Source organism: Salminus brasiliensis, chromosome 5, assembly GCF_030463535.1.
Source record: "Salminus brasiliensis chromosome 5, fSalBra1.hap2, whole genome shotgun sequence".
NCBI classification, from domain to species: Eukaryota; Metazoa; Chordata; class Actinopteri; order Characiformes; family Bryconidae; genus Salminus; species Salminus brasiliensis.
Genome location: NC_132882.1, coordinates 37,134,788 through 37,157,719, shown reverse-complemented (window position 1 = coordinate 37,157,719; position 22,932 = coordinate 37,134,788). Strand labels below are relative to the sequence as shown.

General features: G+C 40.3%; 1 protein-coding gene across 1 annotated transcript; it reads left to right on the top strand.

The window, feature by feature from the left end:
• The first annotated feature begins 3,341 nt into the window (after nucleotides 1-3,341).
• On the top strand, nucleotides 3,342-5,439 carry LOC140556631 (serine/threonine-protein kinase pim-1-like). The gene is made up of 7 exons (XM_072680710.1): nucleotides 3,342-3,366; nucleotides 3,651-3,818; nucleotides 4,000-4,094; nucleotides 4,188-4,238; nucleotides 4,361-4,727; nucleotides 4,891-5,067; nucleotides 5,333-5,439. The coding sequence occupies exons 1-7, from the start codon at nucleotides 3,342-3,344 to the stop codon at nucleotides 5,437-5,439; spliced, it is 990 nt and encodes a 329-aa protein (XP_072536811.1).
• Nucleotides 5,440-22,932: the final 17,493 nt, after the last annotated feature.

Genomic DNA, 22,932 nt, shown 5'->3' with positions numbered 1-22,932 from the left:
GCCGGTCCTCTTTACATCCGGGATACCCGTCCACGACTCTGCGATGTGTCCAGCTGCACAGAGAAACAGGCTGGACTCCGTCTGCTGGTTCAGCCTGGTTCTTCTCCTCGACCGTGCTCCAGCCCGTCTAAATGAAATGAAGAGATGCAGTTCACTAAAGAGAAGCAGCCTCTGTCTCCTCAGTCATGCTGCAGCACAGACTAGCTGAGCTACAGGCTAAGCTTAATACACTGCATTCAACCCATATTCACTTCCTAATCAATGCTGAACGAGTCTGTGTGTGTCTGTTGTGAGTGTTGGACCCTCATCTGTTTAGAATCATACTGTCCTAATTGCTGCTGCTCTAACATTGCATTTAAACCACTCCCATTTGTTCAAAGGTGAAATTTCCAGTAGTGAAATATCTTTAATTAGGTAAAAGGTTACTATTAAATTTCCTAATTGAATTCAAAGGTGAATTTCACAACTTAAAATACTATCTGTCATATTGTGAGGGATTAACCAGTAGTGTAGCCTTGAACACTGACCATTATTGGAAGCATTAAACCAGGTGTACTGTCTGGCATTGGGGTTTCTTGTCCTCCAACAGTTTGTCAGATTAGTATTGGAGACTAAGTTATTGAAAATATAATCAAAAAGATGCTGCTGCCCTCTAGAGGGAAGATGGTCAACTGAGTCGCCTGGAACTACATTAAAGTCTTCTCCTATAACAACCTGATCTGTCCAGTATTTTACCTTCCATTACTTTATCAAAGTTCAAAGGTCTGCTTAAAATATTTTGTTAATCGCTGTATTGTTATTCCCATATACACAAACTAAAATGAATTTTGCTACAACTACTGTTGACCAATGACATTTGTATAAAAACAGTAATATTAGTAATATTAGAATCTGAACAGTTGGTAATTATATGGAAATTATATAAACATCAGCGAAAATATGTCAAATTGGTATATTTGGAATATTACAATAATATATGTTGTTTATCCTGTAATATAACCTTATTTTTTACTACAGACTCACTCACTATACGAGCTTATATGTAAATAGAAATGTGTACATCTGTAAATTTCATACCTCATATATTAGAAACTTGTTTATTTGGAACAGACCATGCATAATAGTGTAAAATAGTGTATATATATATGTTTATATATTCTGTATTTGAATGTGAATATTGTATACTTCATAATAAAAGTCACTATAAAAGATTTTAGTTCTGACATTCTGCTGTCTTCCACTACTGAGGAAGAGGGGGTCAAAAAGGGTCCTGTGAATTGTTGAAACACCTGGCTACATGTGGCTTCAAGGTATCACCTGCCAAACTACAGTGGTGCAAACTCTCTGTCACCTATCTGGGGTTGGTGCTTGCTCCTGGTGAACTTTCATATGTGTCATTCCTCGTCCAGTCACAAAAAAGGCCATGCTGAGTTTCCTAGGCCTGGTCAACACTGCCGTCAATGGGTCCCAGACTGTTTAACACATGACAAGGCATTGAGACAAGCTTGCACCAAAGACTGCCCTGATAAGCTTGAATGGACTGAACCGATGTACCATGCATTCAGGACTTGAAGGCCGCACTGTGCTCAGCTCCAGCACTAGGTCTGCCTAACTATGACCTGCCCTTTCATCTGTATGTCTCTGAGAACGGCAGCGTGGCAGCGGGGGTCCTGGCCCAGGAGCATGGAGGTAGTTACGACTATTGCCTATCTGTCAAAATCTATAGATTTGGTAGTATAGGGCATGCCCACTTGTCTTAGAGCTGTGTCTACTTTTGCCCTGATGGTCACTGATGCAGAGAAACTCATCAGGTCTTGACTATTTTGAATAACATTGAAACACAACACATGATGGCTCAGCGACGTTCAGGTTATGAGGTCATTCTCTGTTCTACTCAGAATCTTTCTATCAAATCCATCACCACTCATAGCACACCTGCCATCCTTTTAGAGTCTCTGTTGACATCAGCTTCCTCTGATGTGATAGCTGATCATGATTGTCTAGAACTCATCCATGAGTCATCAAGTGTAAGATCTGACCTTTCTAGCACCCCATTGTGGATGGTTCCTGTTTTAGGCCCTCTGATTCAGAATTTCATTGTGGATATTCCGTATGCTCTCTCCCTAATTCTATTTGGGAAGCATGTTCTCTTCCCTTTAAATCTGCCCAGGCAGCAGAGTTGATGGCACTTGTAAGAGCTTGTCAACTTTTTTAGGATCAGATTGTGACCATTTATATAGACTCTCGCTTTTGGGGTGGTTCATGATTTTGGTAAGATTTGCCATTTCACACTCTGACCTGGTGTCAGCACTCCTATCAGCATGTAGTAAGCCGAGACGTCTGGCCATTGTTAAGGTTAAAGGTCATGACACCACATCGGACACTGATCTAGCAAAGGGTAACGCACTAGCGGATGAGGCTGCTCGCTGGGCTGAGTTAATACTTCTTTATGCCCTCAAGCCTCAGTCACTGAAGAGACCTTTTCAATGTTTTCTCCTGAACTTGTTCCGAAATTATATTGTCTTGCTCTTTTTGCAATCGCAGGCCACTCCTCAAGACTGTGTCTTTTGGGCGTCAATGGGTGCAGATGGGTAATTTTTCTTTTCCTGCCCTAGCAGACTCTGCATACACTGATGTTTGACTTATGTTCTGTCTCATGCACTGACCCTCATGATTCCTTAGGAATCAAAGGGGGGACTGTTAGAATCAGTGTCAGTGCATACCCATGATTATGGGATAGACATGGGATTTAGGCCTGTATGACACATAGGCCGTAGCTTGTGTTTCATATGATCTGGCTATAACTTTTAGTGACAGTCTTAGTGGATGAACATGTCTCCAATTTATAGGCTCAGTAAAGCAATGATGTAAATAAATGTTGATCATATGAAACACAAGCTACGGCCTACGTGTCATACAGGCCTAAATCCCATGTCTATACCACAATCATGGGTATGCACTGACACTGATTCTAACAGTTATTTCATGAGACTGATTACTTCCGCACCTACACAACACATTATTGTTTATCTGCTCCAGAGAGTCCTATTTTGTTGGCAGTATTTCTCCACAGGGACTATACAAGCTGTGTGTGTGCATTTGCACATCTGTGTCAGCAATGGTTGCATCTCTCTCTCTCTCTCTCTCTCTCACACACACACATTTCTATACATACATATAGAGTATACATGGCCCATGTCTAGATGTCAGTACATCACCGTGGCAACAAGCTCATTATGATGTCACAATAAATGAGGGTAGTGATGCAGAACTGCAAAACTGTACAACTTGAGAGTTGGTCATTTCTGTTGAGTTCAATGAACGAAAACACTCAGAAAACGATGGAGCAGCGCTCTAAACATACAGGTCAGTCCATACACTTCTGCTGAAGTTTTACTTATTAGAGCTGCTTTTGTTTTAAGGCCACTTTTGAATCTGATATGAGACTTTAGTGAAGGGACAAAAATGCTCTTTACTTAGCAACATTGTTTATGGACACTAGTGCAGTTTCAGCACATTTAAACAGCACTTTATCGTAAGAAAATAGTATATCAATGTTATGTACCTGTCTAGTATTACCATTAGCAGAAATATACGCAGCTCACGGTCTATTAAAATTCCATTAAAAATACAAATCATCCTGTACACAGATGGTGGTGGAAGAAAAAGGAAAAGGACAGAGGTGGAATCCAGCCGCAGTGTTCTGGCAGGAACGAGTCCAGTTCCTGATACTGAAGCCTCTACCAGGAAGAAGAGGAAAGGGGCCGTAAACCGTCCCAAGGATACAACTCATGGACAAACGAAGGCCACCAAGCCAGGTCAGTTCATTGGCCAGACCTGAAGAAGGTCCTGTGTATATAAGTTTAATTATCTTTAATTATCCAAGTTTACATGATGTAAATTCCACTGCCCCCTGCAGAGCAGGTGATGTTAATAGATAAACTCATGATAAATGATCTAAAGAGAGCTAATACTCTTGTTTACCACTATTTTCCACAGATACCTTTGATGATTTATATATTTTTGGAAGGAAACTGGGCGAAGGAGGCTTTGGAACAGTCTTCGCGGGAACACGTCTCTCCGATCTCCTACAGGTTGTTACCTCAGTCTCTCCATAACTTCATTATCTCGTCTATTGTCTTTTCAGTCCCCATAATCCTAATACCTTGTATTATCCTTGTGTGCAGGTGGCCATTAAATTTGTCACAAAACAGGAAAGTGATCTATACGTCCAAAGTGTAAGTGTACCTAGAACCCAGTTTACCTTCAAAACCTGTCCATAAAGCATACTAGTAGTAACACAGAACTGGATTTCACATGATCAGTTCTCATTATCTGATCTCACAATGTTTTCCTGCAGCCTGATGATTCCAAGTCCGTGCCTGCTGAAGTGGCTCTCATGCAGACGATGAGTGAGCCACCCGTAAGCAATATTATAAAGCTCATCGACTGGTTTGATGAGCCTGAGCGCTACATTCTAATCCTTGAGCGTCCTCATCCCTGCATGGACTTCATTGACAACTTCGGAGGTTCCATCACTGAAGACATGGCCAGAAACTTAATGATCCAGGCAGTTGGGGCGGCAAAAAAATGCCACAAGCGAGGTGTCCTGCACCGGGACATCAAAACAGAGAACTTCCTCATCAACACGGACACCTTGGAGCTAAAGCTCATTGATTTTGGCTGTGGTGACTGGGTCAGGAAGGCTGAACATACTGATTATACAGGTACATTTGAGTTTAGGGCACTGAAATCACTATAAATTTCACAGATTGCTTACAAAATGAGGAGGAGCCTGATGTCCCATAGCCACTTGAGCTGTTAAATGAAGATAGAAATGAAGATCTGTGCTCAGCTCTCCTTATTTCTCTTCCTCTGTTATGTTCTCAGGCACCTTGGAATACTGGCCTCCAGAATTCCTCCTAAAGCGGAGGTACCACGCCAGGCCTGCAACAGTGTGGTCGTTAGGAGTCCTTCTGTTCAGGATGGTATGTGGATTCCTGCCCTTTAGAAACGGCCTGGATATCCTCGAGGGACTTCTGTGCTTTGAGGACGGCCTATCCACTGGTAAGATAAATGGGAGCATCTTGGTAAACAAGAAGAAAACAGACACATATCTAAGTGGAAGAGACAGAAATCAGAAACTAGATCTGTAGTTGGGAGAATATGCAGAACTAAAGCTGAAGGATTGTAGTACATACCAGATGTAGAAGTTCAGATCTGTGTATTTAGCATGGTAGTCTTTTTGAAATGTAGAGATCATTAAAAGAAAAGAAAAGATAAACATCATGCTGAAGTATCTTTCTCTCATCCATCCCATCACTCTACACAGAATGCTGCAATCTCATTAGCTGGTGCCTGCAGTACAAACCATCCAGGAGGCCTACTTTTCAGCAGATCTTGCAGCACAGTTGGTTCCAATGCAGCGAGTCAGCCTAGGATCAGGTTAGCCAGGGAGAAAAGGAAGTTAATGCTAAGAGAAGAAGCAGTACAAGCTAAAATATGCCTTTTGGTGATAGAGATGAGCTGATAGTGTGATATTAGCACATGCTCCTAACTTCCTAGAAATATCAATTAACATGAACAACAGCATTGCAAATCTTAAGGAGTGCATCTGTATCTAATGCATATTGTTTGGTTTGTGTTTCAGGCTGTGGAAAGAGAATCATGTGGTGGCCTGCTAAATCACAAGACTGTTAGGGGATAACACAAATGTGGCACAGTCTGTGACCCACTGAGTGAACAAGCTAGTGTGAGGTGTAGGGATTAGTGTGGAAGTGAGTGTAGAAGTGAGTGTGAGGTGTAGAAGCAAGTGTAAAAGGTAGTGTAAGGTGTAGAAGTGAGTGTAGAAGCTAGTGTGAGGTGTAGGAGTGAGTGTAGAAGCTAGTATGAGGTGTAGGAGTGAGTGTGAGGTGTAGGTAGTAGTGTAGAAGCTAGTGTGAGGTGTAGGAGTGAGTGTAGATGCTAGGGTGAGATGTAGGAGTCAGTGTAGATGCTAGGGTGAGGCCTCCATCAGATCAAAGGAGGTAAGCAGTCAGAAAGGCTTGGCTTGTTTCATCAAGAAAATAAACTCTGAAACGTTGCAGCTCTTGTCATTTACGTGCATCACCAAGCTAACGTCTAGTTACACCCATACATTTGGCATTGCATAAAGACACTGTATTCATGATAAGGCCATTCCACAAGTTCATGGTGAGAAATGAATGTGCTCTATTGGTGTAATGTCTCAGAAGATCATTTATAAACTTTAAGACAATGAGACTGGTTAAATAAACACATGCTGATCCTTAATCTACCAATCCACCAAAAAACACTAAGCTACTCTAGTCATACTGGCTCATATCAATTTGTACTGCTGCTGTTTTTAAATACTTCTAATCAAAGCACATAAAACTTATATACAAATATAGGACTGTGAACCAAAGACATATCACCATACCTGCTACACCAACCTACTACTTAAACCCTGTACATAGACCCACACTGCAGTTCTCTCATAATTAACATCAGCTTCATCTACCCTACAACTGAGCCCTGTGGGTCTGTAGGAAGGTGGATATTCAGGAGCTTTGTTGACCACTGTTGTGGATTGTGAACTGTGCATTGCTGGCACTGGATGGCAGCATTACCTTTTGGTTTTACCTTTCTTGCTGTTTTTTTTTTTTTTATCTTTGTTGGTCAATGAACATTATTCACAGGATCATTGGCCATTCAGGTGCCTGTAGTTTAGGCCGGACAAATAAAGTCAATACTCAGTATGACTCTATATTATATACACACACAGATGGGGGACGATTGGAAGAAAAAGCAACATAATGTGTCTCACTAAGGTGTCGAGCCACCATAAGTTTCCAGAACAGCTTCAATGTTTGTCTTTGTATCAAGCGGTTTCTGCACAGTAGCCTGGCTTTAACACCCTTATCTATGTAGGTGTGGACGGACTGTTCATGCTGATCATATCCTGCACTGCCATTCTCCATCATCTGAGTAACATCTGCTCCTCCGTTTTTCTTACATATCCCAGTATCACATGAACGTCACGCTCACTGACTGCGAATGTGTGCTTTCAACCAGATGACCAGTCTGAGACTAAGGTCTACTGCCATCTGTGTCCCAATACTGAACCCTCTTTCAGAGTCAATTAGATCTTTTCCTCTTGCCTTCGTGATCCAGAAATGAGTTCAACTGCATAGGATAATCTATTAGTGAACATTCGCTAGTCCTCTGTTCCTGGATGAAGGTTAGAGAAGTGGATTTGAGAAGGCTGAGAAGGCAGTTCAAACCTTTGAACCAGTCATGTCCAGAGCTGATGCTGAGTCGCCAATTTTGTGAGCAGTTATTAAGGTTAAATTGTCGCTAAACTGTCCAAAAAGGATATAAAATACCCCATTTCCTCATTTTTCCAGTGTTATTTTGTCCTGAGTTTAATAAACTCCCATAAATTGCTGTTCAAGAAGGATATATTTTCAAGATGATAGTGTTGATAAGGGAGTTATATCAGATCAATAATAAATGTGAGATATCTACCTTGGCTAAAGGAGTTCGTTTCAGCTGCCAAGCTGTAGGCTAGCAGCATTAGCATCTTGTTTAAGTGTAAATATAGACTGTTAAGTGTAAACTCCTGCTGTGCGAATTTTCCTGTATCCAAGTTGGCGAGCCAACCCGAGACTACACTTCCCAGAGTACTGTGCGAGTGACGTCAGTAGCGGGAGCACCCCCAAACGAAGCCGCAGAGAAAGATACACACACAGAAAAGAGAAGCAGACACTCAAAACACACCTAAAGCCTTAGTCTACTCAGGTAGTGAAGATTTAGACACACTGTCTGACACTTTGACACAATATTACACACGGGGGAAAAGGAAGGGAAGTTTAATTATTATTACAAAAAGAAAAAAAACTGTTGGTTCTCATTTCAAGTTCAGAAGACTGTTATATTGATGAAAGTTGAGTTAAATATCTCACGAATACTTGACACTGAAGTTTTTTCTAACATTGAAACTGAGCTGAGTGACTTATGTGCATTGGGTTTTGGTGTTATATCTGAACTTGTGCATTTTTTCCAGCAACTAATTACATTTTTATAGAGCCTCATTGAACTAAAATTTCACATCATAACTCATTTGTACCCCCTCCTCTAATTTTTTAAAAATATTTTTGTGTTTTCTACCCTATCAGCCTCCAACAACCATTCACACACACACTTTAAAAAAAGGTCACATCATTTCTGTTGTGGTGGAAAAACCGTGACAGAAATGAAAAGCTGAGTCTCTGAGTCTGCATCAAAGTGAGTAACAAATTTACTGGAGTAAGACAATGCAATGCATAAATAATCTTCCTCAGTGCAGAACAGTTTCTCAGAGTATTTATACCCTCAGCCCCACCTTGGTTATGCTACAATTATCAGTCCACTCCCTTATGTAGCTAGAAGCAAAATCATCACTGTATAACATATTTACTCTTTTGCTACCTGTTAGCAGTGTTCGGGCACATTCCGTCCCCAGTGCACCCCCGTCACATCGGCCTTGACCGGTGTCGGCCAGCATATCTTCAGCCGGAGGTAAAAGAGGAAGAGAGGAACAGGATGTGTCAGCACACCGCTATCTGCTACACATAAGTCTGCTGCCTGTACAGAGAGTTCGGAAACTAACAGTTCTAGTTACTCAAGCATACATGATCATCACTGATGAAAAGAAATTAATAATGTCCTCTTAATGATTATGAATCATTTAAATAAACAAATTCAATCACAGACTCAATAGCATTAAAATGTGGCTTTAACAGCAAACAAAACAATGAAATAAAGCAAAAAAGGATTTATTATACCAGCTAAAAAGAAATCATATTTCATTCTAACATGGCAAAATGTATGCCATACTCAATGAATTCATATGAAAAGGTTAAATTTATTCCTTTTGATCAGCCTTATTAAAAAGAAAAGCACCCACCAGAAACCAGAAGCAACATTTTACCACACAGAACCCACAGAGTGTCTATGTTTAGTAAGTAAGATTTTCCAAAACAATGGAATCACTTTACTATGCAGATGGCCCATTACACAAACACCAAGAGAATACTAAACATCATTGTGTGTAATATTAGATACACACTGAAGCACCTTTTCTTGAAACTGTACACATCTAAGAGTATCAATGAATTTAAGAGTATTCTGTAGGTCTGCTGGCAGAGACAAAAATGGCATGCTTACACTTTGGTGAGCATCTCTTGAAGAGGACCTAGGAGTCCTTTAGAGGAAAACTCCCAGCAATGTTTCAGCTGAAGCAGTGACAAACATACACCATTAGAGGATGGATGGCATCGACCTCATCATACAACTGTAAGACAAAAGCAGAAAATACACTCATTATGATGTTGTAATAAAGTGCAGTGATGAAGGCAGTAGCAAAGAGTAAAAAACCTAGAATAGACATAAATATCTTATAATAGATTATTAAAAACACAATTTTACATACTTGGTTCATCACATCACATTTGATGGCTATGCCGTTTCTCCCATTACATTTTTCCACTTACCCCTAAGAAAACCAGGAGGTTTTCAATGGCCATTCCCTCAGCTAGTTCTCCATGCTGCCAATGCAAATGTCTTCTTCATGTGGTCCTTCACGATCATTAAATCAGGTTGTGTCGTCCTGTACTTTTCATGCAACACCTTAACATGGGGCCTCAGACGTAGCATCCTCTCCAACAATGCATGATTCCTTCAGCAAAGACACAAGTTATCAGAAATTCTGCAAATCTCTCCACCAATGTTACACCAACTACACTTCTGTGATCAACAATAATAAAATTATTTAAAAAAAAACACAAACTTACATAACCATTCTCCTTAACATCCCTCAGGAAACGGCTCTTTACAATTAAAGCGTCGGCAGCCTGAACATACTCTGCATTGGTGGGATACCTGCATGCCAAGAGCAACAAAATGAATCAAATGTGTCAGTAATTCTGTTCATCTAACAAATCAGTTGAATCCTATGTAAACATTTAGCCACTCCTGGGGGTCATTTCACAAAGCAGGATTTCTCAGTTTAGTAAGATAACCTGGGTCCAAAGTCAAGCCTATCCAGTAGGTAAGGAGCTGAGGCACGTTTTGAAAGGGGGTTCAGTTCCTAATCAGCATCTGGCACTAGGAAGTGGCACTGCACCGTCCGAAAATGACATCCACTGGCACGTACCACTTTACGAATGGCACCCGTCACTGATGCCTGTTAACAAACGGCACAAGCCACTAACGCTACAGTGGCTTTGCACACCGGTCACTCGGCCATGCTAACTAGCGGCTCATCACGACTTCATAATCAGCCATCAAATCTGAGTGATCTGGACATGTAGATTTAAGGACGTTGCAGGAATGTTGCTTTCACACCAAACATGCAGTCTACAGATTTGTTCTGGACTCATACAGACACTGCAGTGCTAAGAATAGCTCACCATTCACCATGTGGTGGTCTTCACCACTGAAGAACAGGGTGAAAGTATGCAGAGAAACAGATGGACTACAATATGTAATTACAGAATTACAAAGTGCTTCTATATTTATGGCATTTAGCTGACACTCTTATCCAGAGCGACTTACAAGGTTACTTGTATTACAGAGAAGGGCCAAGGTAGTGTTAGGAGTCTTGCCCAGGGACTCTTATTGGTGTAGCACAGCATAGCCACCCAGACTGGGAATCAAACCCCAGTCTCCAACGTGGTAGCTCACTGGCAGGTAGAGGTGTTATCTGTTGCGCCACACCAATTATGCTTCCCTCTTTCAATATAAACACTCATCAGCAGCATGAAATGGGGGCTAGCATTGCCCACTCGCACATGACCCCTTGAAACAAACTGCAGTGCAGCTCAGCATGTTAGCTTCAATTCTATCGGCTTTTCTTTTTACTTTTTTTTCATTAATATGCACCAAAAGATTCACCCAGTACACTCACTGAATCAAATGCAGACTAAATCCAAACCGTCGTTTCAGCCGAACTTCTCAAAGTTCACCTTTATGAGCGATTTTATGTAAAAAAAAGTCTTAATAAAACTCTCCATCCTGTTTCACTCCAGCGTTTCTCTCTTTCTCTGATCCACAGCACGTCTCTAGCAGAGGAGCTGAGGAAACGCCCCCCTGAGCGCTGATTGGCCGACTCTGAAGCAGATCAGACCTTGGCAACAAGCTATTGGCTGTCATTTTAGGCTCGATTTATTTACCTTACTTATCAGTAAGTAATTTTCCATCTGCTTTAATGGTTGTTATATTATTTTAAAAAGAAATGATTGTTTTTACTTATTTATTATTTTTTGCTTTACCTTATATTCTACATATTGAAGTGCATTATTGACAGTATTTGATGTATTTGACAGTGATATATTGACAAAGTTTTTTTTTAAGATTCTGTTATTTTGGTCAATGTGTCAATATTATGTGAAATATTACGGCATAAACAACACTGACAATCTTATCTCATTGGTCTCCTCCTGGACTAGATGAATTTATTAGAAAGCTGATTGTTTTGCTGTTGCAGCATGTGGTGTAAATGTCCATTAGCCTATTCTATAATATTGTCTCTCCAGAGGACTTGATATAAACATTCACCAATTAGGGTGAAACATATGGGGATTTATCAATGTAGGCATATTCTGTTAACTAGTGAAGTCAAAAACACACCACAACAGTGCTGTGATCTTCTGTTTCCTATATGTTATATTTAGGGATGCACCAACCTTTTTCAGTTCCTAGACCAATGCATACACTTAACGAAAGATACGCAATACTGATCCGAAACCATTGTTAAATAAATAAACCGTATACCCCACCATGTAGGAGAGACTTAAAGCATCAGGACTGATGTGGATTGACTTCACTAACTTTGTAAAATAAAATACAACAAACACACAGATGTAAATGCATTAAATTACTATTTATTTGTCACTAAAATCAGAAACAATTGTGCAGGACCTTGGCACAGTGTTTGCACTACAATTACATATTATTTTTATCAGACACACATGCCAGATTTTGTTGTTTTCAAAAGATAGGCTATTCTAATATGTCTTCATGTGAGATATGACTCCCAACAGATGATTTTAGGTGAAAAAGCAGTCATTTTGATGATTAGTTGTGTTTATTGATGATCATGAATTTATCAGCGTTCTCTGGCTTTTATTCTGAAATATTAAGTCAGTGAGACCAAAGGGGAGCGAGCATTGTTAATATCTGGACAAATATCCGATCCTAATATCTGATAGGTGCATCCTAGTCTCATTGGGCCTGTTGTGCTGATTCTTTATGTCTCATTGGGTCTGTTTTGCTGATTCTTTATGTCTCATTGGGCTTTAAGTCACTTGCCTATTGTCTATTTTCTATATTGGCATAAAAGACCTACAACTCAGTCCTCCTTAAAGCCATAGCTGAGACCTATTTGACTCCAGTGTTGTGATGGATGGCATGTTTTTTTTTCATGTTTATTCCTACTCCATCCACTATGTGGCAGTATAGTGGAAGTAGGCCAGGTTACAAGCCAAAAGGAGAGACCATGCTGCAGCAAAGAGGTTTACATGTGGCTAATATCAAGTCTCACTGTAATGAAGATCCTGTTCTGCTTTGACAGAAAGCTTCTCTTTTTCTTATTTGTTTATTTCTTTTATTTACACTTCCTACAACTAACTTACTGGATAATGGATATTTGAATACCTACACACAGAGGACAAAGGTAGGATAAAGGAATCACTCCTGAATTGACTCTCAGCAACTCCAACCAAGGACCAAGGTTCAGATACGGTTCAGGATAATAAAATTCCACAAAAATATGTGGAAATAGTACCACCAGTGAAAGTGGTGAGATTGGGTATGGAGGGTGAGATTAGGCATAGCCATGTTAACAGAGTTTAGTAAGTTTCTGTGGGTTGCTTTCCTTTCTGTTCTTTTAAAAAGCTCTTCTCTCTCCATCCATCCTCAATGCTCTTTCTGTCTGTTTATCTATCCTGGATGATAGGTCTTCAGTTGCCTACTTGCTGTTTGCTAGTTCTCATGTTGTTTGTTACTCCAGAATAGTGTTTTTTTTTAGCTGAAAATGCAGTAATTTTGATGAATAGTTGTGTGTATTTATTTGGAACTCGTGTTCATCAGTGTTGCCTGGCTTTTATTCTGAAATATGAAGTCAGTGAGACCAAACATTGCATTGTTAATATCGGGATCAATATCTGATCCTAATATCTGAAAGATGCATCTCTAGTCTCATTGGGTCTGTTTTGCTGGTTCTTTATGTCTCATTGGGTCTGTTTTGCTGGTTCTTTATGTCTCATTGGGCCTGTTGTGGTTGGACCTTTAAGCCACTTGCCTATTGTCTATTTTTCTATATTGGCATAAACAATTCCTACAACTTAGGCCTACTTGAAGCCATAGCTGACACCCATGTGACTTCAGTGTTGGGATAGATAGCATGTTTTTTTTCATGGTTATTCCCACTCCATCCACTATGTGGCAGTATAAAGGAAGTAGGCCAGGTTACAAGCCAAAAGGAGAGACCATGCTGCAGCAAAGAGGTTTACATGTGGCTAACTTCAGGCCTCACTGTAATGAAGATCCTGTTCTGCTTTGACAGAAAGCTTCTCTTTTTTCTTATTTGTTTATTTCTTTTGTTTACACTTCCTACAACTAACTTACTCTTTATATGGATATGTGAATACCTACACACAGGACAAAGGTAGGATAAAGGAATCACTCCTGAATTGACTCTTAGCAACTCCAACCAAGGACCAAGGTTCAAATACGGTTCAGGATAATAAAATTCCACAGGAATATGTGGAAATAGTACCACCAGTAAAAGTGAGATTGGGTATGGAGGGTGAGATTAGGCATAGCCATGTTAACAGAGTTTAGTAAGTTTCTGTGGGTTGCTTTCCTTTCTGTTCTTTTAATAAGCTCTTCTCTCTCCATCCATCCTCAATGCTCTTTCTGTCTGTTTATCTATCCTGGATGATAGGTCTTCAGTTGCCTACTCGCTGTTTGCTAGTTCTCATGTTGTTTGTTACTCCAGAATAGTGTTTTTTTTTAGCTGAAAATGCAGTAATTTTGATGAATAGTTGTGTGTATTTATTTGGAACTCGTGTTCATCAGTGTTGCCTGGCTTTTATTCTGAAATATGAAGTCAGTGAGACCAAACATTGCATTGTTAATATCAGGATCAATATCCGATCGTAATATCTGAAAGATGCATCCCTAGTCTCATTGGGCCTGTTTTGCTGGTTCTTTATGTCTCATTGGGTCTGTTTTGCTGGTTCTTTGTCTCATTGGGCATGTTTTGCTGGTTCTTTATGTCTCATTGGGCCTGTTTTGCTGGTTCTTTATGTCTCATTGGGTCTGTTTTGCTGGTTCTTTGTCTCGTTGGACCTGTTGCGGTTGGACCTTTAAGCCACTTGCCTATTGTCTATTTTTCTGTATTGGCATAAAACAATTCTACAACTTAGGCCTACTTGATGCCATAGCTGACACCCATGTGACTCCAGTGTTGCAATAGATGGCATGTTTTTTTCATGGTTATTCCTACTCCATCCTTTATGTGGCAGTATTTTGGAAGTAGGTCTGGTTACAAGCCAAAAGAAGGGAACCATACTGTAGCAAAGAGGTTTACATGTGGCTAACTTCAGGCCTCACTGTAATGAATTGGTGGAACTATCGGTCCTAATACTCATTGTAAGTTTAATTCTTTATATATTCAGTCAAGCCTTGTGTGTTTTGTTCATGAGATTTTGTGCTGTTCTGCTTTTGCAGAAAGCTTCTCTTTTTCTTGTTTGTGTACTGGTAATAAGAGGGTGAGTGCAGACCAAATTTTACCCCCTTCAAGCACTAGTGAGGCAGTCCACATTATTGTGTCTTTCCTTCACTCTGATATAGGTTAATCTTAGTCTCATCTGTCCAAGACCTTTCTCCAGAATTCCGCTGGCTCTCTTAAGTACTTGTTTGCAAATTGTAATCTGTCTATTCTAAGTGTAGTAATATATTTATCAGATGTTTCTCTGTACACTACAGCTGATTTTGAATTTGTATGTGATGTGGATGTTTCATTGGAACAATATTATGTAAAACATGTTAAAATAGGCATATATTATGACTGTGTCAAAATAGTGATTTATTTGTTATAAAAATGCACTACATGCATGTTCAGATTGTCTAAAGTAAGGAAGTTCATTTTATCTCTGTTTGATTGTCTTTATAACTAACCCCAGCAGCTCCTTATCTCTGTGAGCGTTGTAGGCTTCTGCACTTTTACCATGTACAGCACCTGCTGCATGAATTCTGTCTGTTTTGATGAAATATCCTTGTCAAAATGAAAAGACTGGAAATGTTGAGGAAATTAAGTGATTGTAGTTTCTCTGTTCTCTATTGTTTTAAAATCTCAGACGTGACTTGTTTTTTTTAGACATTGTTTGTGAGTGAGCGAAGGGGTGAAGTAAATATCAGCAGATCCAATATCAAACTAACTTGACTGAGCTCCCCAAACTCCAGTGAACATGTGCTTTGATATAGAAGCGAAGGACTGTGTTTTTTTTTTTTTCTTTTTGGCTCCTTAGTAAGACAGCATGATTCACTCTGTTAAAGTTTAAATGGCTAGCGTTTCTGAGGAGACTCTTAAAGCTGGTTGCAATGACATGTACGTGTTACTGTTGTGGTGTTCTTTGGAGGACTTCTTTTGGAAAGGAGACTTGTGATTACAGTCTTTCAGTTGTTACAATGAAACATTTTATTCCAGTCAAAAGTACAGTGTGGAGAGAGGCCGCCAATTCAGGGTGCCCCTCTGCTCTCACTCCCAGACAAAGGAACACCTCGTGTTTTATTCTCTACTACACGTCATATGTTGTTCTACTGTTCCCATATGCAGGATGTCTGCATTTCTTCTAGGAATATTCATTAGCCCCCACCATTACTTATGTGGTCTACGTTCTGCAGACACAGCTGGACCTTTTAACATCTCTCACGTAAATCCGAAAGTATGTCCAGTCTAAACATCTTATGTTCGTTCAGTTCATGTTCAGTTTATCAAATTTGGTCTGGGAGCAGATCCCACTCTCTTTTCCCAAGTGCAACCCATGGGCTTCACTACATCATTCCTCAACTCCATACCATTCCTTTAGGCCTATGAACATCTGCATAGCCAATAAATATACTACATTATACTGTAATATGTGGTCTCTTGAATGATCTTTGTTCCTTCAAATGTGCAGTAGAAAGGAGGTTCAGTTGTGACTAACGTCAGGCCTCAATGTAATGAAGATCTGTATGGGTGGAACTATAAGTTCTAATACTCATTGTAAGTTTAATCCTTTAAATAGTCAGCCAAGCCTTGTGTGTTTTATTCATGAAATCTTATGCTGTTCTGCTATTGCAGAAAGCTTCTCTTTTTTTCTTGTTTGTTTCTTTCTTTATTTGCATTCCTAACAACTAACTTGCTCTTCATATGGACATTAGAATAGACTTACACACAGAGGACTCCGTAGGAAAGGTATCACTCCTAAATTGACTCTCTGCAACTCAAACCAAGGACTTGCATGGTTGAGGCATGGATCAGGATTATAAAATGTCTTCAGAAAGAAGGATGTCCGAAGTACAAACACCATTGTGAGAGCTTTTTACCTGAAAGTGGATTCGGCCAACAAGGGGCTATCCACCTCCATCTCGAATGGTGTCCGACTGGCTTTCTTTCATTTGCAACTGTGTAACAGGTAAGTGAAAATTCGGTTTCTATACATATATTGACTTTCTTTTTTGTCTTTCTTATTTGCAGGATCTCATAACACACCTTTTTACCTGAAAGTGGATCCGGCCAACAAGGAGCTCTCCATCTTCAGCTGTGAGTGGTTGTCTGCAACTGGAACGGTGTCTGACTGGCTTGCAATTAATTTGCAACTGAGTAACAGTTAAGTGAACATTCGGTTTCTATACATACATTGATTTTCATTTTTTCACACAGTTTATCAGGATCCCATGATGCACCGTTTTACCTGAAAGTGGATCCGGCCAACAAGGAGCTCTCCATCTTCAGCTGTGAGTGGTTGTCTGCAACTGGAACGGTGTCTGGTGTCTGCAATTAATCTGCAACTGTGTAACAGGTATGTGTTAATTCTCTTTCTATACATATACTGATTTTCTTTCTTGTCACACAAGATCCCTTGATGCACTTTTTTACCTGAAAGTGGATTCGTCCAACAACGGGCTATCCACCTCCAGTTGTGAGTGCTTGTCTGCATCTCAAACGGTGTCCGACTGACTTTTTCATTTGCAACTGTGTAACAGGTAAGTGAACATTCGGTTTCTATACATATATTGACTTTCCTTTTTGTCTTTCTTATTTGCAGGATCTCATGACACACCTTTTTACCTGAAAGTGGATCCAGCCAACAAGGAGCTCTCCATCTTCAGCTGTGAGTGGTTGTCTGCAACTGGAACGGTGTCTGACTGGCTTGCAATTAATTTGCAACTGTGTAACAGGTATGTGTTAATTCTCTTTCTATACATATACTGATTTTCTTTCTTGTCACACAGGATCCCTTGATGCACCTTTTTACCTGAAAGTGGATTCGTCCAACAAGGGGCTATCCACCTCCAGCTGAGAGTGCTTGTCTGCATCTCAAACGGTGTCCGACTGGCTTTCTTTCATTTGCAACTGTGTAACAGATAAGTGAACATTCGGTTTCTATACATATATTGACTTTCTTTTTTGTCTTTCTTATTTGCAGGATCTCATGACACACCATTTTATGTGAAAGTGGATCCGGCCAACAAGGAGCTCTCCATCTTCAGCTGTGAGTGGTTGTCTGCAACTGGAACGGTGTCTGACTGGCTTGCTATTAATCTGCAACTGAGTAACAGGTAAGTGAACATTAGGTTTCTATACATACATTGATTTTCATTTTTGTCACACAGTTTCTCAGGATCCCATGATGCACCGTTTTACCTGAAAGTGGATCCGGCCAACAAGGAGCTCTCCATCTTCAGCTGTGAGTGGTTGTCTGCAACTGGAACGGTGTCTGACTGGCTTGCAATTAATCTGCAACTGTGTAACAGGTATGTGTTAATTCTCTTTCTATACATATACTGATTTTCTTTCTTGTCACACAGGATCCCTTGATGCACCTTTTTTACCTGAAAGTGGATTCGTCCAACAACGGCCTATCCACCTCCAGCTGTGAGTGCTTGTCTGCATCTCAATCGGTGTCCGACTGACTTTTTCATTTGCAACTGAGTAACAGGTAAGTGAACATTCCGATTCTATACATATATTGACTTTCTTTTGTGTCTTTCTTATTTGCAGGATCTCATGACACACCTTTTTACGTGAAAGTGGATCCGGCCAACAAGGAGCTCTCCATCTTCAGCTGTGAGTGGTTGTCTGCAACTGGAACGGTGTCTGACTGGCTTGCAATTGATCTGCAACTGTGTAACAGGTATGTGTTAATTCTCTTTCTATACATATATTGATTTTCTTTCTTTTCACACAGGATCCCTTGATGCACCTTTTTACCTGAAAGTGGATTCGTCCAACAACGGGCTATCCACCTCCAGCTGTGAGTGCTTGTCTGCATCTCAAACGGTGTCCGACTGACTTTCTTTCATTTGCAACTGTGTAACAGGTAAGTGAACATTCCGTTTCTATACATATATTGACTTTCTTTTTTGTCTTTCTTATTTGCAGGATCTCATGACACACCTTTTTACCTTAAATTGAATCTGGCTAACAAGGGGCTATACATCTCAAGCTGTGATTGCTTGTCTGCATCTGGAACTCTGTCTGCCTGGCTTTCTTTTCATCTGCAACTGAGAAACAGGTAAGTGAACATTCGGTTTCTATACATATATTGTCTTTCTTTTTTGTCTTACTTATTTTCAGGATTTCATGACCCACCTTTTTACGTAAAAGTGGATCCGGCCAACAAAGAGCTCTCCATCTTCAGCTGTGAGTGGTTGTCTGCAACTGGAACGGTGTCTGACTGGCTTGCAATTAATCTGCAACTGTGTAACAGGTATGTGTTAATTCTCTTTCTATACATATACTGATTTTCATTCTTGTCACACAGGATCCCTTGATGCACCTTTTTACCTGAAAGTGGATTCGTCCAACAAGGGGCTATCCACCTCCAGCTGTGAGTGCTTGTCTGCATCTCAAATGGTGTCCGACTGACTTTCTTTCATTTGCAACTGTGTAACAGGTAAGTGAACATTTGGTTTCTTTACATATATTGACTTTCTTTTTTGTCTTTCTTATTTGCAGGATCTCATGACACACCTTTTTACCTGAAAGTGGATCCAGCCAACAAGGAGCTCTCCATCTTCAGCTGTGAGTGGTTGTCTGCAACTGGAACGGTGTCTGACTGGCTTGCAATTAATCTGCAACTGTGTAACAGGTATGTGTTAATTCTCTTTCTATACATATACTGATTTTCTTTCTTGTCACACAGGATCCCTTGATGCACCTTTTTACCTGAAAGTGGATTCGTCCAACAAGGGGCTATCCACCTCCAGCTGAGAGTGCTTGTCTGCATCTGGAACTCTGTCTGCCTGGCTTTCTATTCATCTGCAACTGAGTAATAGGTAAGTGAACATTCCGATTCTATACATATATTGACTTTCTTTTTTGTCTTTCTTATTTGCAGGATCTCATGACACACCTTTTTACCTGAAAGTGGATCCAGCCAACAAGGAGCTCTCCATCTTCAGCTGTGAGTGGTTGTCTGCAACTGGAACGGTGTCTGACTGGCTTGCAATTAATCTGCAACTGAGTAACAGTTAAGTGAACATTCGGTTTCTATACATATATTGATTTTCATTTTTGTCACACAGTTTCTCAGGATCCCATGATGCACCGTTTTACCTGAAAGTGGATCCGGCCAACAAGGAGCTCTCCATCTTCAGCTGTGAGTGGTTGTCTGCAACTGGAACGGTGTCTGACTGGCTTGCAATTAATCTGCTACTGTGTAACAGGTATGTGTTAATTCTCTTTCTATGCATATATTGATTTTCTTTCTTATCACACAGGATCCCTTGATGCACCTTTTTACCTGAAAGTGGATTCGTCCAACAACGGGCTATCCACCTCCAGCTGTGAGTGCTTGTCTGCATCTCAAACAGTGTCCGACTGGCTTTCTTTCATTTGCAACTGTGTAACAGATAAGTGAACATTCGGTTTCTATACATATATTGACTTTCTTTTTTGTCTTTCTTATTTGAAGGATCTCATGACACACCTTTTTACCTGAAAGTGGATTCATCCAACAAGGGGCTATCCACCTCCAGCTGTAAGTGCTTGTCTGCATCTCAAGCGGTGTCCGGATGGCTTTCTTTCATTTGCAACTGTGTAACAGGTAAGTGAACATTCGGTTTCTATACATATATTGACTTTCTTTTTTGTCTTTCTTATTTGCAGGATCTCATGACACACCTTTTTACCTGAAAGTGGATCCAGCCAAAAAGGAGCTCTCCGTCTTGAGCTGTGAGTGGTTGTCTGCAACTGGAACGGTGTCTGTCTTGCTTGCAATTAATCTGCAACTGTGTAACAGGTATGTGTTAATTCTCTTTCTATACATATACTGATTTTGTTTCTTGTCACACAGGATCCCTTGATGCACCTTTTTACCTGAAAGTGGATTCGTCCAACAAGGGGCTATCCACCTCCAGCTGAGAGTGCTTGTCTGCATCTCAAACGGTGTCCGACTGACTTTCTTTCATTTGCAACTGTGTAACAGGTAAGTGAACATTCGGTTTCTATACATATATTGACTTTGTTTTTTGTCTTTCTTATTTGCAGGATCTCATGACCCACCTTTTTACGTAAAAGTGGATCCGGCCAACAAGGAGCTCTCCATCTTCAGCTGTGAGTGGTTGTCTGCAACTGGAACGGTGTCTGACTGGCTTGCAATTGATCTGCAACTGTGTAACAGGTATGTGTTAATTCTCTTTCTATACATATATTGATTTTCTTTCTTTTCACACAGGATCCCTTGATGCACCTTTTTACCTGAAAGTGGATTCGTCCAACAACGGGCTATCCACCTCCAGCTGTGAGTGCTTGTCTGCATCTCAAACGGTGTCCGACTGACTTTTTCATTTGCAACTGTGTAACAGGTAAGTGAACATTCCGATTTTATACATATATTGACTTTCTTTTTTGTCTTTCTAATTTGCAGGATCTCATGACACACCTTTTTACCTCAAATTGAATCTGGCAAACAAGGGGCTATATATCGCAAGCTGTGAGTGCTTGTCTGCATCTGGAACTCTGTCTGCCTGGCTTTCTTTTCATCTGCAACTGAGTGACAGGTAAGTGAACATTCGGTTTCTATACATATATTGACTTTCTTTTTTGTCTTACTTATTTTCAGGATTTCCAGACTCACCTTTTTACGTAAAAGTGGATCCGGCCAACAAGGAGCTCTCCATCTTCAGCTGTGAGTGGTTGTCTGCAACTGGAATGGTGTCTGACTGGCTTGCAATTAAACTGCAACTGAGTAACAGGTAAGTGAACATTCGGTTTCTATACATACATTGATTTTCATTTTTATCAGGATCCCATGATGCACCGTTTTACCTGAAAGTGGATTCGTCCAACAACGGGCTATCCACCTCCAGCTGTGAGTGCTTGTCTGCATCTCAACTGGTGTCTGACTGACTTTCTTTCATTTGCAACTGTGTAACAGGTAAGTCAACATTCCGTTTCTATACATATATTGACTTTGTTTTTTGTCTTTCTTATTTGCAGGATCTCATGACACACCTTTTTACCTTAAATTGAATCTAGCTAACAAGGGGCTATACATCTCAAGCTGTGAGTGCTTGTCTTCAACTGGAACGGTGTCTGACTGGCTTGCAATTAATCTGCAACTGTGTAACAGGTATGTGTTAATTCTCTTTCTATACATATACTGAATTTCTTTCTTGTCACACAGGATCCCTTGATGCACCTTTTTACCTGAAAGTGGATTCGTCCAACAACGGACTATCCACCTCCAGCTGTGAGTGCTTGTCTGCATCTCAAACGGTGTCCGACTGACTTTCTTTCATTTGCAACTGTGTAACAGGTAAGTGAACATTCCGTTTCTATACATATATTGACTTTGTTTTTTGTCTTTCTTATTTGCGGCATCTCATGACACACCTTTTTACCTTAAAGTGAATCTGGCTAACAAGGGGCTATACATCTCAAGCTGTGAGTGCTTGTCTGCATATGGAACTCTGTCTGCCTGGCTTTTTCATCTGCAACTGAGTAACAGGTAAGTGAATATTTGGTTTCTATACATACATTGATTTTCATTTTTATCACACAGTTTATCACGATCCCATGATGCACCGTTTTACCTGAAAGTGGATCCGTCCAACAACGGGCTATCCACTTCCAGCTGTGAGTGCTTGTCTGCATCTGGAACTCTGTCTGCCTGGCTTTCTTTTCATCTGCAACTGAGTAACAGGTAAGTGAACATTCGGTTTCTATACATATATTGACTTTCTTTTTTGTCTTACTTATTTTCAGGATTTCATGACCCACCTTTTTACGTAAAAGTGGATCCGGCCAACAAGGAGCTCTCCATCTTCAGCTGTGAGTGGTTGTCTGCAACTGGAACGGTGTCTGACTGGCTTGTAATTAATCTGCAACTGTGTAACAGGTATGTGTTAATTCTCTTTCTATACAAATACTGATTTTCGTTCTTGTCACACAGGATCCCTTGATGCACCTTTTTACCTGAAAGTGGATTCATCCAACAAGGGGCTATCCACCTCCAGCTGTGAGTGCTTGTCTGCATCTCAAACGGTGTCCGACTGGCTTTCTTTCATTTCCAACTGTGTAACAGGTAAGTGAACATTCGGTTTCTATACATATATTGACTTTCTTTTTTGTCTTTCTTATTTGCAGGATCTCATGACACACCTTTTTACGTGAAA